The 16,365-nt window shown below is 37.9% G+C and overlaps 1 protein-coding gene across 15 annotated transcripts in view; it reads right to left on the minus strand.

Moving 5' to 3' along the window:
* Positions 1–16,365, minus strand: part of LOC139356728 (uncharacterized) — an 87,590-nt gene that overhangs the window by 69,012 nt on the left and 2,213 nt on the right. For 4 of the 15 annotated variants that reach the window (XR_011609088.1, XM_071071528.1, XM_071071527.1 and 1 more), the window contains exons 2-3: positions 9,393–9,434; positions 3,493–3,543 (exon numbers count right to left, since the gene is read on the minus strand). Coding sequence is in view for 8 of the 15 variants with exons in the window: in XM_071071528.1 (XP_070927629.1) it covers positions 3,493–3,543; positions 9,393–9,434 (93 nt within the window). In the remaining 7 variants the exon portion in view is untranslated. Of the gene's footprint in view, positions 1–44; positions 434–3,428; positions 3,611–5,330; positions 5,433–8,378; positions 8,463–9,392; positions 9,435–16,365 lie in introns of those variants that run through there. The other 11 variants (XM_071071531.1, XM_071071526.1, XR_011609086.1 and 8 more) reach the window with 10 other exon arrangements.

Consider the following 16,365-nt stretch of genomic DNA (forward strand, 5'->3'; position numbering starts at 1 on the left):
TTGGATTATGTAATGAAATAAAGAATCATGGCACTTCAACCGTATTATATTATTCTGATGACTTTAATAGCATAAAGAACACATACAAAACACTTCATTTGAAATCATTAATGATTTGATTACAAGAGATGGTCGTTTTCTGGAGCCAATATAGTGCATGTAAAAACGTTTCTTGGCCAGGCACAGTGGCTCATGCCTGTAATCCCAGCAGTTTGGGTGGCTGAGGCAGGTGGATCATCTGAGGTCAGGAGTTAGAGACCAGCCTGGCCAACATGGCGAAACCCCATCTCTGCTAAAAATACAAAAATTTGTAGCACGTATAGTTGCAGTTACTCAGGAGGCTGAGGCACATGAATAGCTTGAACCCAGGAGGCAGAGGCTGCAGTGAGTCAAGATCGCACCACTGCACTCCAGCTTGGATGACAGAGTGAGACTGTCAAAAAAAAAAAAAAAAAAAGGCTCTCACTCCAACAGACCATCTGGGAGCACATGCTGCATCAGGACCAGAATGGACCTGCCATTTGTAGATCATATTTGTTTCATTCAGTAAGGGTTTTAACAGTATTACTGTTCATAATCTTAGCATGTTCTTCATCATCTTGTATCTCTAGTTCTGCTTTTATGAAAGAAACCATATTCATACAGAAATACTTCATTTACATAACTTTTTGTTTGAATTGTTGGTCATAGACTCTTAGCTTTGGTAAATTACAACTTAAATATTGATTGTCTAAAACACAGATGTTCCATGCTCTTGACCAAACCATAAAAGTTCTCTATTAACAATGAAGTATTTCCTTTTCTTCCCCATCATCTCTCTCCTATAAAATACCACTGAATGGGTAGTATGTATCTTCTACCTGATAGTGTTCCCACACCTCCTTGATTGTGTATCTTTTCAGAGTCAAGGAAGAGATATTTTAGTTCCCAATGCATGGATCAGATTCTCTTGTCAACTATAAAGTTCCACTCATACTGTAATACTATTAGACACTACAAAACTTTGCTGTACACTGAATATATAAGTCCCCAAAATTAATATGTTGTAACCTAACTCCTAACGTGATGGTATTTGGAGATGGAGCCCTTGGGAGGTGATATAATTTGGTTGTGTCCCCACCCAAATCTCATCTTGAATTGTAGTTACCATAATCCCCACATGTCATAGAAGGGACTTGGAGGGTGGAATTTAATCATGGGGGTGGTTTCCCTCATGCTGTTCTCATGATAGTGAGTTCTCATAAGACCTGATGGTTTTATAAGGGGCATTTCCCCCTTTTGCTCAGCACTTCTTCCTGTCATCATGTGAAGAAGGATGTGTATGCTTCCCCTTCCACCATAATTGTAAGTTTCCTGTGGCCTCGCAGCTGTGAGGAACTGTTAGTCAATTAAACCTCTTTCCTTTATAAATTACCCAGTCTGGAAAATGTCCTTATAGCAGCAGAAATTAATACAGTAAATTGGTACCAGGAGTGGGGTGCTGCTGTAAAGATATCTGAAACTGTGGAAGCGACTTTCAAACTGGGTAATAGGCAGAGGTTGGAACAGTTTGGAGGGCTCAAAAGAAGACAGTGAGATGTGGGAAAGTTTGGAACCTCCTAAGGCTTGACCAAAATGCTGATAGTAATATGTACAATGAAGTCTGGGCTGAGGTGGTCTCAGACGGAGATGAGGAACTTGTTGGGAACTGGAGTAAAGGTCACTCTTGTTATGCCAAGAGACTGGTAGCATTTTGCCCCTGCCCTAAAGATCTGTGGAAGTTTGAACTTGAGAGATGATTTAGGGTTGTCTGGTGGAAGAAATGTCTAAGCAGCAAAGCATTCAAGAGGAAGCAGAGCATAAAAGTTTGGAAAATTTGCAGCCTGATGATGTGATAGAAAAGAAAATCCCATTTTCTGGGGAGAAATTCAGGCAGGCTGTAGAAATTTGCATAAGTAACAAGAAGCCAAATGTTAATCACCAAGACAACGGGGAAAATGTCTCCAGGGCATGTCACAGACTTTCATGGCAGCCCCTCCTATTACAGGTACGAAGGTCCAGGAGGGAAAAATGGTCCTGTGGTCTGGGCCCAGGGGCTTCTGCTCTATGCAGCCTTGGAACATATTACCCTGCGTGTCAGTTGCTTCAGCTCCAGCCATGGCTTAAAGGGGTCAAGTTAGAGACAAAGCCATTGCTTTAGATAGGGCAAGCCCCAATCCTTGGCGTCTTACACGTGGTGTTGCACCTGTGACTGCACAGAAGTCAAGAATTGAAGTTTGAGAACCTCTGCCTAGATTTCAGAGGATGTATGGAAATGCCTAGATGTCGAGGCAGAAGTTTGCTTCAGAGGCAAGGCCCTCATGGAAAAGCTCTGCTTAGGACAGTGAGGAAGGGAAATGTGGGGATGGAACCTCCACACAGAGTCCCCACTTGGCACTGTCTTCTGGAGCTGTGAGGAGAGGGCCACCATCCTCCAGACCCTAGAATTGTAGATTCACTGACAGCTTGCACCACGTGCCTGGAAAAACTGCAGTCACTTAATGCCAGCCGGTGAAAGCAGTTGTGACAGGAGCGGTATCCTGCAAAGCCACAGGTGTGGAGCTGCCCGAGGCTGTGTGTGCTCATGCTTTGCATCAGCATGACCTCTATGCAAGACATGGAATCAAAGGAGATCATTTTGGAACTTAAGGTTAAATGACTTCCCTATTGGATTTCAGACTTGCATGGGGCCCATAACCCCTCTGTTTTAGTCCATTTCTCCCATTTGGAATGGGTGTGTTTACCCCTATGGTATCTATTAATACAAAGTAACCAACTTGCTTTTGATTTTACAGGTTCATAGGCAGAAAGGATTGCCTTGTCTCAGATGAAACTTTGGACTTGGACTTTTGAGTTAATGCTGGAATGACTTAACACTTTGGGGGACTGTTATAAGGGCATGATTGTGTTACAAAATGTGAGGACATAAGTTTTGAGATGGGCCAGAGGCAGAATGATATGGTTTGTCTGTGTCCCCACCCAAATCTTCTCTTGAACTGTAGTTCCTAGAATTCCCACGTCATGTTAAGGACCTAGTGACAAATAATTAAATCATGAGGCAGTTACCCTCATGCTGTTCTCATGATAGTGAGCAAGTTCTCACAAGGTCTGATGATTGTATAACAGGCTTCCCCCTTTGCTCAGCACTCATTTCTCTCTCCTGCTGCCATGTGAAGAAGGACATGTTTGCTTCCCCTTCTACCATGACTGTTAAGTTTCCTGAGTCCTCTCCAGTCATGCAGAACTGTGAGCCAATTAAACATCTTTCCTTTATAAATTATCCAGTCTCATATATGTCCTTATAGCAGCATGAGAACAGACTAATAGAGGAGATGATTGGGTCCTAAGGGTAGATCCCTCATGAATGGAATTAGTGACCTTATAAATGAGACCTAAGAGAGCTCTCTCACCACTTCTCCTATGTAGTACACAGGTATAACACTGCTATCTGTGAATCAGAAAGCAGGCCCTCACCTGACACTGCATCTGCCACCAGCTTGATCTTGGACTTGTCAGCCTCCAGAGCTGTGAAAAAAAAATTCTGTTTTTTATAAGACACTCAGTCTCTGGTGTTTTATTATAGCAGCCCAACCTAAGACAAAACATAAACAAGACATACTGTCATTCAACTCAACTGCCTCACAGTTAGAAACATATATTATCTCAATTATGTATTTCAGGACAGTGTATTACTATTAAAGAAACACGTTTTTAAACATGTAAGCTGGAACAGCATTACAGCACTACCTTTATGTTTCCTATCAGAGGGCTACAGTTAAGAGCTAAACTGTTTATAATGAAGGACTTCCTAAATCTTCTGGAATAGGTTTAAGATGAACTCTTACATTGAATTTCAAATTATAATGAAGTTCTGGTATTCTAATGAACAAATTATTAAGATTTCTTTAGTAGTCATTCTCATTAAAGAATAATTGGAACTGAATACACCTGTTTAATAAAGCATAATCAAGTACTCAAAAAAGAAGAAAACAATATTCAAATCCAAATCAATAACATTATCTGTGTCTACTTGCTTTCTTGATACTAGCATCAATCCCAACATAAAATTTATAAGGTTAACACTTTTGAAAGAGGAATTGTATATGTGGAAGACTCACAAAGTAAAGTATTGCCAACATTTCTCTCCTTTTTTTTTTTTTTTTTGACACGGAGTCGCTCTGTCGCCCAGGCTGGAGTGCAGTGGCCAGATCTCAGCTCACTGCAAGCTCCGCCTCCCGGGTTCACGCCATTCTCCTGCCTCAGCCTCCCCAGTAGCTGGGACTACAGGCGCCCGCCACCTTCCCCAGCTAATTTTTTGTATTTTTAGTAGAGACGGGGTTTCACAGTGTCAGCCAGGATGGTCTCGATCTCCTGACCTCGTGATCCGCCCGTCTCGGCCTCCCAAAGTGCTGGGATTACAGTTACAGGCGTGAGCCACTGTGCCCAGCCTCTTGTTCTTTTAAGTTTGCCTTTTGTTTCTTGAAAAAGACTTCCAGGTGTAATTCTGACATTTAAAAATATGATGATTTTTATTTTTAGCTACCACATTTTAAAAGAACAGAATCCTAAATATTTCTCTTGCTGCCCTGTAATTTCCCTCTTCTACAAACTGTGTTTTCAAAGAGGGAGGACTCCCTCTTCCTGGGAAGAAAACATGTAATATAAGGGAAAATACGGATTTTGGAAATAAACCTTTGTTTCCTAACTAGCCAGAGCCATCCTAAATTGGAGACAGCAATGCCCAGGAAATAGAGATGCTGAGGTTGTCAGGGAATGATTCAGGATTGCATGAGGTGATGCTGTAAAAACTGCATAACTATATGTTTGGCACACACTTAGCACCCAGTTTGTTACCTGCCTTCACTTTCTCCTTTCTCATTCCAAAAATCTGAGTGTATAAACCCTTTTGCAAATCCTTCAGACACCAAGAGAGTACAAAAAAATCATATATTTAAATTTAGGTTTTACAGACCACAAGTGGTTATCTGAATGCATAACTGAGCAAGCATTAAGTATTGCTGCTTCAAGACAAGAGCTAATAGAATAAAAGGACTAATAAAATGTAAAACAATTTAAAATAGCTCATAGATTTTTAAAAGTTGGATAGAAATGTTACAAAATTGGCTCAGAAACCAACACCCTAAATATGGCACTTTGACATTCAGAAGGAGCCACAAGGTCTCTCTCACCTTCTCCACCCTCCACCATCCTCAACCCTCCAACCCCCTATCTATCCATGCCCCCTTACCCACATCTCTCAATCTTCTATGTCTCCCAAAGCACAGAATGAAGTTGTTCTCTAAGTCACTTACCTGCCTAAAGTCCAAATATGCCAAAGAATAAAACAATTACCACTGGTCCCTTCCCTGAGTTTTCATTAACTGAACTCATATCGCAGAAAGGAAGACTGAAGTCTGTCAATAAAGCAGGACAGATTTTTGTCAATGACAAAAGGACAGGACAGATTTTTGTCCTGACAAGGTTCTTTGGTACAAATGGCCTTTGTCCCAGGACACTGTATGTTCTTCAAGTCTATTGAATTCCCCTAAAAATCATTTAGTATCTCCCTAAAATCATCCATCCTTTGCCATCTTCCGTTCCCCTAGGAAGTAGGTTATATAAGCATCTGTACTACATTGGGATACTGGGCACTCACTCGGTGATTCTTCCCTGGGCATGATAATAAATTGCATGCCTTGTCTCCACTAATCTGTCTTTTGTGAATTGATATTTCAGCAAACCTTTGGAGGGTAAAGGGGAAATTTCCCTTGGCCCCTATATAATATTCACACTTAAAGTAACTGAGCAAATATACATAATAATTTTGATCACAAATGCTTAAGTATCCCAATGAACAGTCATAATTAGGTTTCTAGGCATTTAAATTATTTGTTGGTGAAACTGTTTTGGAAATGTTTCTTCCTCACCTTTATTTGGAACATTTGAAAATAAATGTAGAAAACGGATTCAGGTATCTTAATGAGGTAGAGTAACAAATTTGTGTTATTAACGAAAATAAAATGAAAACAAATAAAAATACACATTTCCTCATAGAAGTATTTTTTCTTAAATTAACAGCATATATTACTTAGAAATGTAATGGTAAAAAGGAAATAATTGTATATGAGCCTTAGATCTGATGTCTATAAATCCTCCTGTACCAGGATATTACTGTGTTCAATTAATGCTCTCCCCATGGCACAAGAGGCCAGGTTACTTTCACACAAATGCTAGCTAATGTGGCCTACAGGGAATACAGACTTACATTTTCTTCGATTATCTGTGGCTTCCTCTGAATCATTCACCTTTTCCTATCTACTTATGAGTTTGTCATATCCATTAGTGATATTCAACAATTCTGCAGTTTCTGCCCCTTTTTCAGTTCAGAACAAGAAGCTGGTAGGAAGTTGCATTGATTCTTTCTTTTTCTTCTGGAAGCTGTCACTACTTTATGAAAATGCTTTCAAGCACTTTACTGCTACATCAAAGACACTGTGCAACAGGTAATGGATAATGAGGACCTATATGAATATTATGAACTGATACTACAGGAAAAGGAGAAAATTACAAATGACTGAATGTTAAGCAGCAAGGTAAAGAGAAAAAGAGTTGTGGACAGAAAGTGACAAAGAAACAGAGAGGATGCAGAACGTTATAGTTCCATAAAAAATCAGTATATTCAATAAAAATTTGCAGAGCCATTTGTACTAAGAGCTAACTCAACTTTTTAAAAAATGGCACAATGCTTTGAATAGAAAAGAATTAAGCCACATGATAGAACAAATTGGGATATTCATTTATATAAACTTCTAAAAGTACATTCCTAACTATGTTCTAGCTCAAAAAGGTTTTCATTTTAAGAGTCCATTTCTGGATGCTATTGGATAAAGAGGATCTACTTACTAGTTTTGTAGACTTAGGTCAATTACTTGATACATCTGTTTCCTAGTATTCTCTGTTACAAAAATGGAAATAATAACATCTACCTCATTTGGCTACTGCAAGTTTTTAATGAGATAAGGCATGAAAAGCTCTGGGGACACTGTTGGTACTTAGTTGTATGCTCAGTATCTAGTATTTATTATAAATAGTGATTAGAAAAAAATATTAGTGTTATATCCAGCATTCCTTCATGTTATGAAAATAGAGACATAGATCAGTGACTTTCCACATGGATTATATTTTAGCCTTACAGATTATTGAGTAAAATATAACTTTTAAGTAGTTAATTAGTTGATTCAAATGTTTCATCAAGTTTAAGAATCAGTGTTCCAGATACTTACAAAAAAAATTCATAGACAAATGGTTATAGCATTATATAAATTACATACAATAACATGATCCTTATTCTTCAGCAGACTTATCTATCAGTGTACTTTTGATTTTGAGTTCTGTGGCACTTACTATGACAAGCTCCTCTCTTAACTAAAGACTACCCATCTCTCAGCTCCAAAATAAATTTCACTTGTTTCATTAATGCCTTCTTTGATTCCTCCATCAGAAAGCAAAGTATCTTCTGAAATTCTAGAGCAGGATTCAATAAATATTTTTTTTTTCTCTAAAGTGCCAGATAGTAAAAATGTTAGGTTTTGCAGGCTAAGTCACAACTAATCAACTTTTCCCGGCAGCAGGAAGGCAGCCACAAAAAACAGGAAAACAAACAGGTGTGGATATATTCCAAAAACACTTTATTTACAAAATCAGGCAGTGGTCTGGATTTGGCCCAAGGGGCTATACTTTGTCAACCTCTGTCCTAGAAAATCATGTTCTCTATCATTAATTTTGACACTTATCCTACTCTGGGTTGTGGCTTTAATATGTGTGTGTGTGTGTGTGTGTGTGTGTGTGTGTGTGTGTGTGTGTGTGTACATTTTTTAAATGGCACAATGCTTTGAATAGAAAAGAATTAAGTCACATGATAGAACAAATTGGGATATTCATTTATATAAACTTCTAAAAGTACATTCCTAACTATGTTCTAGTTCAAAAAGTTTTTCATTGTAAGAGTCCATTTCTGGATGCTATTGGATAAAGAGGATATATACACACACACACATATATATACACACACACATATATATACATATATATTTAGTATCGCCTTAAAATCATATATATACACATATATACACACACACACACATACACACACAGAGATATAGTCACACACACACACACACACACACACAATCTCTCTAAAATTTCAGTCTCCTTTGGAGGATGACAGTCAGAAAAGATGTCTTATACTTATTTGTCCAGGTATTTTTGCAGAGTACTTCATATAGCAATGCTTAATTATTTACTGACTTGAATTTATGTAAGGTATGAGAGCCAAGATCTAGCTGTCATTAGCATCTTACCTGTACTGAAACACTGGCTGAGGCATTGACTCTTGGGGTGCTAGAATGGCCAGCCTCATCTTGCTGAGTCCTTATTCTCCCTGCCTGTAAATGAATATAATCTATCCTACATGACAATATGAGGATTCAAAATACTATATATAAAACAGAAAACACACAGAAGACACTTAAATGACATCAATAATTATGTTGGCATATGTTTTAATTGGAACAAATATCTCTAAGTCATTATAACAGAATGATTATTGTCTTGCTCTTTGCGGTAGTTTTCAAATGTGCTTATGTGTGCTAACACGTCTAAATGGAATTTCCATCTTAAAATTCCCTTAGGTTGTATTCCCAACTGGTATTACTAACTTTATAGCTAAGTGAAAATTTCACCACTTAAACATTTTTGCAGCATCAATATTAGCACTTGAATCTCCTCATATATGTGCCAGAAACTAGAATTTTATCCATCTTGAAAAGATCCACATTATTTTAATATTTGTTTATTTTCTGACCTTCCTACTTGGGTCATGCTGGGAGTACCAATATTATAACTCATAAATACTTCTGCACAGAACAGATGCCTCAGGAGTAAAGAAGTTCTGCCTCAATATATGCCAAAAATAAAGGTAGAGATAAAAATTACATTATTATGTTTATCATTTATTGGCTACCTACATTATTTCTCCAACAACTCATAAAATAAATTTTATTATTTCCAAAATGAGAAAACTGGGCTCTAAAAGTTACATATCTTGATTTTGGTCAAACAGCTTAGAAATAGCTTAGCTGAAATTTCATTGAGGTATATCTATCTGTCTTCAAAGTCTCTGATCTGACATGTGACATTGAGATTGAAAAAAAAAGGAGAAGAGAAAAAAGAGATAACTACAAAATAAGACTGACTACATAGAGAAGATGACATGAGATGTCTACAAAAAAAAATTGGCTCAAGGACATGAATTGCTTAACCTTGCTTTGAGATATGTTTGATATCTGGGTAACTCAAGACTAAAAATGACTTACCTGTTCTATTTACAGCCATTTCTCTAACATCCAAAATAGTGTCTAGAACACAGCAAGGGAATAAATAGTTGTTAAAGTATTGCATTCTATGGCTTAAAATATGTCAGAGGCTTTATTCAAAATCCCACTTCACTGTGAATTTGATATATACCCATCTATGAGAATTCTCCAGACCCTACTCTATTCATGCACTCACTGATACCCACAGCACAGGGCTTCCATGGGAGTCTTGCCACCTCTCACACATTCTATCCCTACAACCTTGCAAACTGAGTTACAGGAATGACATCCTGGATTTACTGTTCCTTTGGTGGTTCTCCAGCCTCCTTGAATCCATAAGAGGTTGTTACTTTCTCTAAGCTTCCTAGCTTGGTTCCAGGTAACTCCTTCAAAGAGTAAGGAAGCCTTATCATTCCTGCTGACTTTGTGTTGTAACAGACCCAAACTCATTATACCTGACTAGCCTCCATTTTAAAAAATATTTATCAGACTTTGCCTGTAATCCCAGCACTTTGGGAGGCCAAGGCGGGAGGATCAAAAGGCAGGAGATCAATACCATCCTGGCTAACACAGTGAAACCCCATTCTCTACTAAAAATACAGAAACAAAAATTAGCCAGTCGTGGTGGTGGGCGCCTGTAGTCCCAGCTACTCGGGAGGCTGAGGTAGGAGAATGGCATGAACCCAGGAGGCGGAGCTTGCAGTGAGCTGAGATCGGGCCACTGCATTACAGCCTGGGCGACAGAGCAAGACTCCATCTCAAAAAAGAAAAAAGAAATTATCAGAATTTTCCCCCCAAGAATATCTTAAAATTTACTGCAGCATGAAATACTTTAAATTAATACTATTGAAAAGGTACATTGTGTTCAACAGATTAAAATCCAGACCCTTCCAATGACAAGATGTGTAACCTTGGGCAAAATACATCACCTTTGTTCTCTACTCTGCCCATCTGTAAAATAAGGATAACCATAATGTTTCCTCATAAGGTTTTGAGGATTAAATTAATTAAAACATGTAAGGTATTAAAATGATACCTGACATATAGAAATGTTCAACAAATGTAAGTTATTCTTACTTAAAGCTTATCTTCATAACTTTACTTAATAGCCACTTATTTGGTCCAATGTCTTTAAATTCACTTATTATACACAAAAGACATATTTGTTGTTTTACTACTTAGGGCATTAATCTATAAAACAGTATAATTTTACTGAGTGGCTAATTTCTAATTATAATCAAAAGTTAAAGTGAGCTTTCCTATCATCCTCCAGTGGTTTATTCATTTATTTATTTATTAAACTGTGGGCACAGACAGGAAAGTTCAGCCCTGAGATAACTATGGGATTCTCCCAGAGGTAGATCTCTATGTATACCTTGATTTCCCACTCTGACTTCACCTGAAGAGATATTGACAAGTTACATCATGAACAATAGTTCCAATATTTACATTGAAAACCACTGTTATCCTTGAAGTATTCTATGCATTTGTGGACTTTCCTAAACTTGAAATAATCCATGATAGAGCAGCCTTAAATAAAGAACTTAACCAGGTCACATACAAAAAACAGGAAGAAAACTGAATATGTTAAATTGATAGAGAAAACAAAAGACATGTGAACTGTCACCACATAGGTATAGTATGTCATTCAAACAGGAAAGGGATTCATTGCACATGGCCCCAGGAAGCTGAACAAAGACTCTAGGTAGAAGCAAGAAAATTTCAGTCACAAGTAGGACTGCCTTTAAAAGAACAGTCTTCCTCAGTGTGTACACTTAATAGATGGTGGTTTATTGAACATAATGAAAACAATACATAAAAGTGGAAACAGATGTCTTCCAAGTTTCTTGCAACTCTATAATCCACCAAAATGCTAAAGATGACGTAAATATGAATACATTATTATTCCCGACATCTACCACTTTATAGAATATTCAGAAACTGAATACTTATATAAAATCAACTATAATAGAATGTTAAGAACAAATAAGACATTGTAAACACAATGTTCCTGAAATTTTAGGAAAATTATTCCACCTATCCAGAGGCATCAGAGGAAAATTTGAATGTGGTGTTTCAGTTCAGTTTAGAAGGTGAGGTTAGAGCTAGAAACGGAAATACTAGGAAGTTAGATTCATTTCAAGATAAAAGAACAGTATGACCAAAGATTTGGCAGTAGGAAGTAGAATGAGAATGGACAAGGCATGAGGACAGTTCAATTTGAGTTGAGTATGATGGTAGTGGGAGATGAACATGAAACAGCTGTTTGGAATTACATCATGCAGGGACTGAAATGTCAGTCCTTGGACCTAGGTGGTGGGAGTGTTAGTTAACCGAGGTGTGCTTCAGTGAGAGTATCTGATACCATGTACAGAATTAACTGGTAGGGTGAGAGACCAGAGGTGGGAATACCCACTAAGAGACTATTACATGACTGCAGGTAGTATGTCAAAAGCACCTGAAACCTCTGGCAACAACAGAATAAAAGGAAATAATTTTAAAAAATTATTTCAGATGTACACAAGTCCAGAGAAAGGGCGGTCTCAAAAGCTTCTAGGTTAGAATACTGCTGAGAGCAATATGAAGAATGAGGGCGGCAGAAAGAAAGAAGACAAAAAGGAAGGAAGAGATCACAGGATACTGGAAGTATCAAAGGCACAGTAAAGAGAAGCTGTCCTGCAAACATCCAGAAATGTCTGGAAATGCCTAAAAGTTGAGGGCAGGTCAGGACTGCAGCAAATGGCTTGGGAGTTATTCCTACTGAGGTGAAAGCAGAGGTCAAGAGCAGATGAGCTTTGTCAATCAACAGAATGCAGGCTAAAGAAAAGCCCGGCCAGGCTCAGTGGCTCATGCGTATAATCCCAGCACTGTCGGGGGACAAGGCAGGCAGATCAGTTGATGTCAGGAGTTTGAGACCAGCCTGGCCAAATGGTGAAACCCCATCTCTACTAAAAATACAAAAAATTAGCCAGGCGTGGTGGCGGGCGCCTGTAGTCCCAGCTACTCAGGAGGCTGGGGCAGGAGAATCACTTGAACTCAGGAGGTGGCAGCTGCAGTGAGCTGAGTTCACCTCACTGCATTCAATCTGGGTGTCGCTGCGAAACTCTGTCTCAGCAACAACAAAAAAAAGCCCAAAACAGAAACTGGGGAACACATACTTATATTGAATAGGAGGTGAAAGGCGAGCTGGAGAAGCAGCAGTAAATGAGCAGTGAGAGAAGTAACAAAATAAACAACACAAGAAAGCCAAAACAGAAGTTCAAGAAGCATTAGGCATAACACTGCCAAAGTTTATTGACAGTCCAAAGCAAATAATTTGGAGTCTAGGAGGTCAATGATGCTCTGATTATTAAAGTTAACAGTTGTTATGCCTTACTAATAAAGAACTCATTGTTTCAAAACAAAATATTTTAATACAAGGGTATTATTTTCATCCTTTAATGAAAGGCAAAATAATTTTGAGAGTACTTTGAAAGTACTCTGATCCCACATAATTTTTTAAACAATCTCAATTTGATCTTATTGGCCAATAGTTTTCAACCATATCGATCACCATTCCACCACAGGTATCTTAAAATGTAGACAGGCATTTTTGACTGTTACAATGGCTAAGGGAAAGCCACTGACTTACAGAAAACAGAGATAGATAATTGTTATGGACCTAATGTGTGCCTCCAAAATTCATGTTGAAATCCTAATCCCCAAAGGAGTGGTATTAAGATGTGGGGATTTGGGGAGTTAAGTAGGTCATGAGGATGGAACTCTCATGAATGCGATTAGCACCCTTATAAAAGAGAGTTCTCACTCTCATCCCACCATGTGAAGATATAAGAAATCAGCAGTCTATAACCCACAAGAAGCCTTCACCAACACCTGCACCACGCCAGCACCCTGATCTCAGATTTCCAGCCTCTAGAACTGTGAGAAATAAATTTCCATTGTTCATAAGCTACCTAGTCTATAGTTTGTTATCGCAGCCCAAATTTACTACGAAAGGTCACAGACACCCAATGCTCTGCAATGAAAGAGACAGTCCTACACAATGAAGAAGTGTCCCACTCCAAATGCCAATAATCCCACCTGTTGAAAAATACTGTCACCGACTGCTATTTATCACTGAATTTGCCTTTCATATATTTGAGAATTGATGGAACTTCAAATGCTAGAATTTTTGAAAATCATTTTTAAAATGAGATAAATAGTAACATCCCTTTGAAACTTATCAAATGCATGCTTTGTAGTTTTATCATGTATTCTTATCTAATCTAGTTACAAAAGACACAGCTCTTCAAGTTAATTACATACTAGGGCAGCTGCTTTGTATAAAGTACCATTCTTTTACATATTAGCTTCAATAAAAATCTGATTAGAGATATTGACTAATTAATAATGATACATATTGTGCTAGGTGGAGAAACAGCAAATGCTTGTAATAAAATTCTTTCTACAATATACCAACATTTTATATAGATCTTTATTTATCCAAACAAACATTTCATTTGTGTTCACCACTTACACAAAATATTTTCTATTGAAAGTTGCTATTTTAGTGCCAAATATTATATAAAACTAATCACCAGACTCTATAATTGAACCACATAGACATTTTTGTAGAACTATCATAACTGCACAAAACCTTTAATGGAAGTACCTTTAAGCCGGTATCTTGTAGCTGTCGTTCAATTGTCCCATAGGATTTTCATGAGGTCCTTTGAGACTTCAATGAATATTAATGTAAACATTTGCAGGAGTTTTAGTATTAGGTCCGAAAAATTATTTCTAAAAATATTTGCTTGATTTATCAACACTGATATTTGTGAATATGTTGAAATTGTCCATGATGCACCTAAGTCCCAGTTAGTCCAGCTCCAGCTGGACTAGTTTTATTATAGTCAACTCCAATTTGTTTAATTTTCTCCTATATTTTTAATGATTATAGTTGATATCTAAATGCGCAGACCCTCTACTTATTTACTAATTACCAAATACATGTGGTAAGTATTATTTATTCCTCTCAACAATGGTTCATTTTAAGTTAGTCTCTCAAATTATGATTTTAAACAGCTGGATCTCTCATAGAGGTAGACTTGGTCCCTGGATTCACCATTTAAAGGAGCAACTGAGAAAATGAAGCTTTTTCACAAGTTAAAAAAAAAAAATCCATTATTCACTGAGAACTAGTGTGCAGTTGTTTCCCAAAGTATTTCTTAATCACTTTCATCCAAACAGTTTTGAGAAAGCCTGGGACAAACCAGGATGACCTCTCAAAGGGAGTCCACTTAATAGTTTATTATGCAATTCAACTTTGTTGTGCCATCTAATGGCAAGTTCGGCATTTCAGAGTTTCCAAAAATCTACTAAAAATAAGCCAGTGATGCTCGTGACAAACTAAAACGTGTAAAGTCAAATATTTAATATCTAACACTAGTTACTGAGTTATTTCTATGCATGTGCTCAGCACAGTGCTATTTCACAGATATTATCTCATTCAATGTTTACAACCAACATATAAAATTGGTTATTATTCTATTTTTACACATGAAGAAACTGAGACTTAAAGAGGTTTAGCAACTTGTCTTTGTTGGCAAGTGGCAAAGCTAAGATCAAAACCCAGACAGGTTGGACTTCAGAGCACCTCCTCTGCCCTATCCTGTCCCAAGTACCAGCTAAACAGGGGTTCCCAGATGAATCAGACATACCATCTACTCTCAAGGACCATGTAGCCCAGGAAGAGAGATAGGATGCCTTCCCAAATAATTGTAATTCAAGGTAATAATGTAAGAATCAGCCTAAGAGAAGCGTAGATCAAGTTACGAAGTAGTTCAGATGAACACAGATTGCTTCAAGATGTGGAAACCAGGAGGATACTTTTTATTTGGGATGGGCTGGAGGGAGGAGAGGAACAAAGAGCAATAAAAGAATGTAATTACTCTTTGCTGCATGCCACTCCATTTATCAGATACAGTAGGAAACAGCTTTGTTATGTTCTTTGGTGTTCAGAACAACCATACAAGTACTACCACAACATTGCATAAGACAAAGCCAGTCAGTGGCTTAACTAAAATTTAAATCCAGTGCCCCTGCATTACGGTCTGCCCTTTTCATTTCTTTCTTTCTTTCTTTAATCTTTTTTTCTTTTTTCCTGACCACCTTGAGTAGGTCACTCTTTGATGTTTGCACTTCATGGGCACCTTTTGCTAATCTGTCAGACCAAAGAGAGTATTTTCCTATTTTGCACAAATGAGCATCATAAACTAGATGATTAGATGCAAGACAAGGAAAAGGAATCCTCAAAAGAGCCTCAAAAATTCTGTTCTCAGGGCAGAGTTCATGCTGGATTTCCTGCCAGATTCAGAGTTGAAGGCAGGAGACACCTGGCTTGCTAATTTTTATTTCCTCCTCTCCCCACTTCCCTCCAGTTCGGCCTCCCTCCCTCTTTCCTTCTTTCTATAATCAGTTGTTCTGAACCATGATATGCCAGACACTGTACTGGGCTATGGAGAAAACAACAGGTAAGATCTTTGCTCTTATTTAGCTTCACACAAGGCAGAAGCTATATTACATAGTGGTTAAAGCCAAATAGATCGCATGGATTGCTTGTCTCAGCCCAGCCACTTACTAGGTGTACCAGCTGAATAAGCTATGAAACTTTCTGGGCCTAAATTATTTGTTCTGTAAATATGGATATGGACAGATCTACTTCACAGGGTTGTTACGTGCTATCAGGCAGTAGCAGCACAGTGCCTGGAATATGGTGAGCATTACAGAGTTGTCATTATAGTCGTTATGTACTACAGTTACTTTATACTCTTAGGAGTGAGTGGATTGGTTTGTCCAAGGTGTAGTAGAAACTGCAGCTCAAACTCTTCTCTCAAATGATGGAAACCAATTCATTGACAAAGATAGTCTTCAGAGAAGGATCATCCTCCCCTCCTAACATGAAGAAAAATCCTTCATTACCTGTTTTTATTCA

This window comes from Macaca nemestrina, chromosome 10, assembly GCF_043159975.1.
Source record: "Macaca nemestrina isolate mMacNem1 chromosome 10, mMacNem.hap1, whole genome shotgun sequence".
In the NCBI taxonomy this organism is placed as follows: Eukaryota; Metazoa; Chordata; class Mammalia; order Primates; family Cercopithecidae; genus Macaca; species Macaca nemestrina.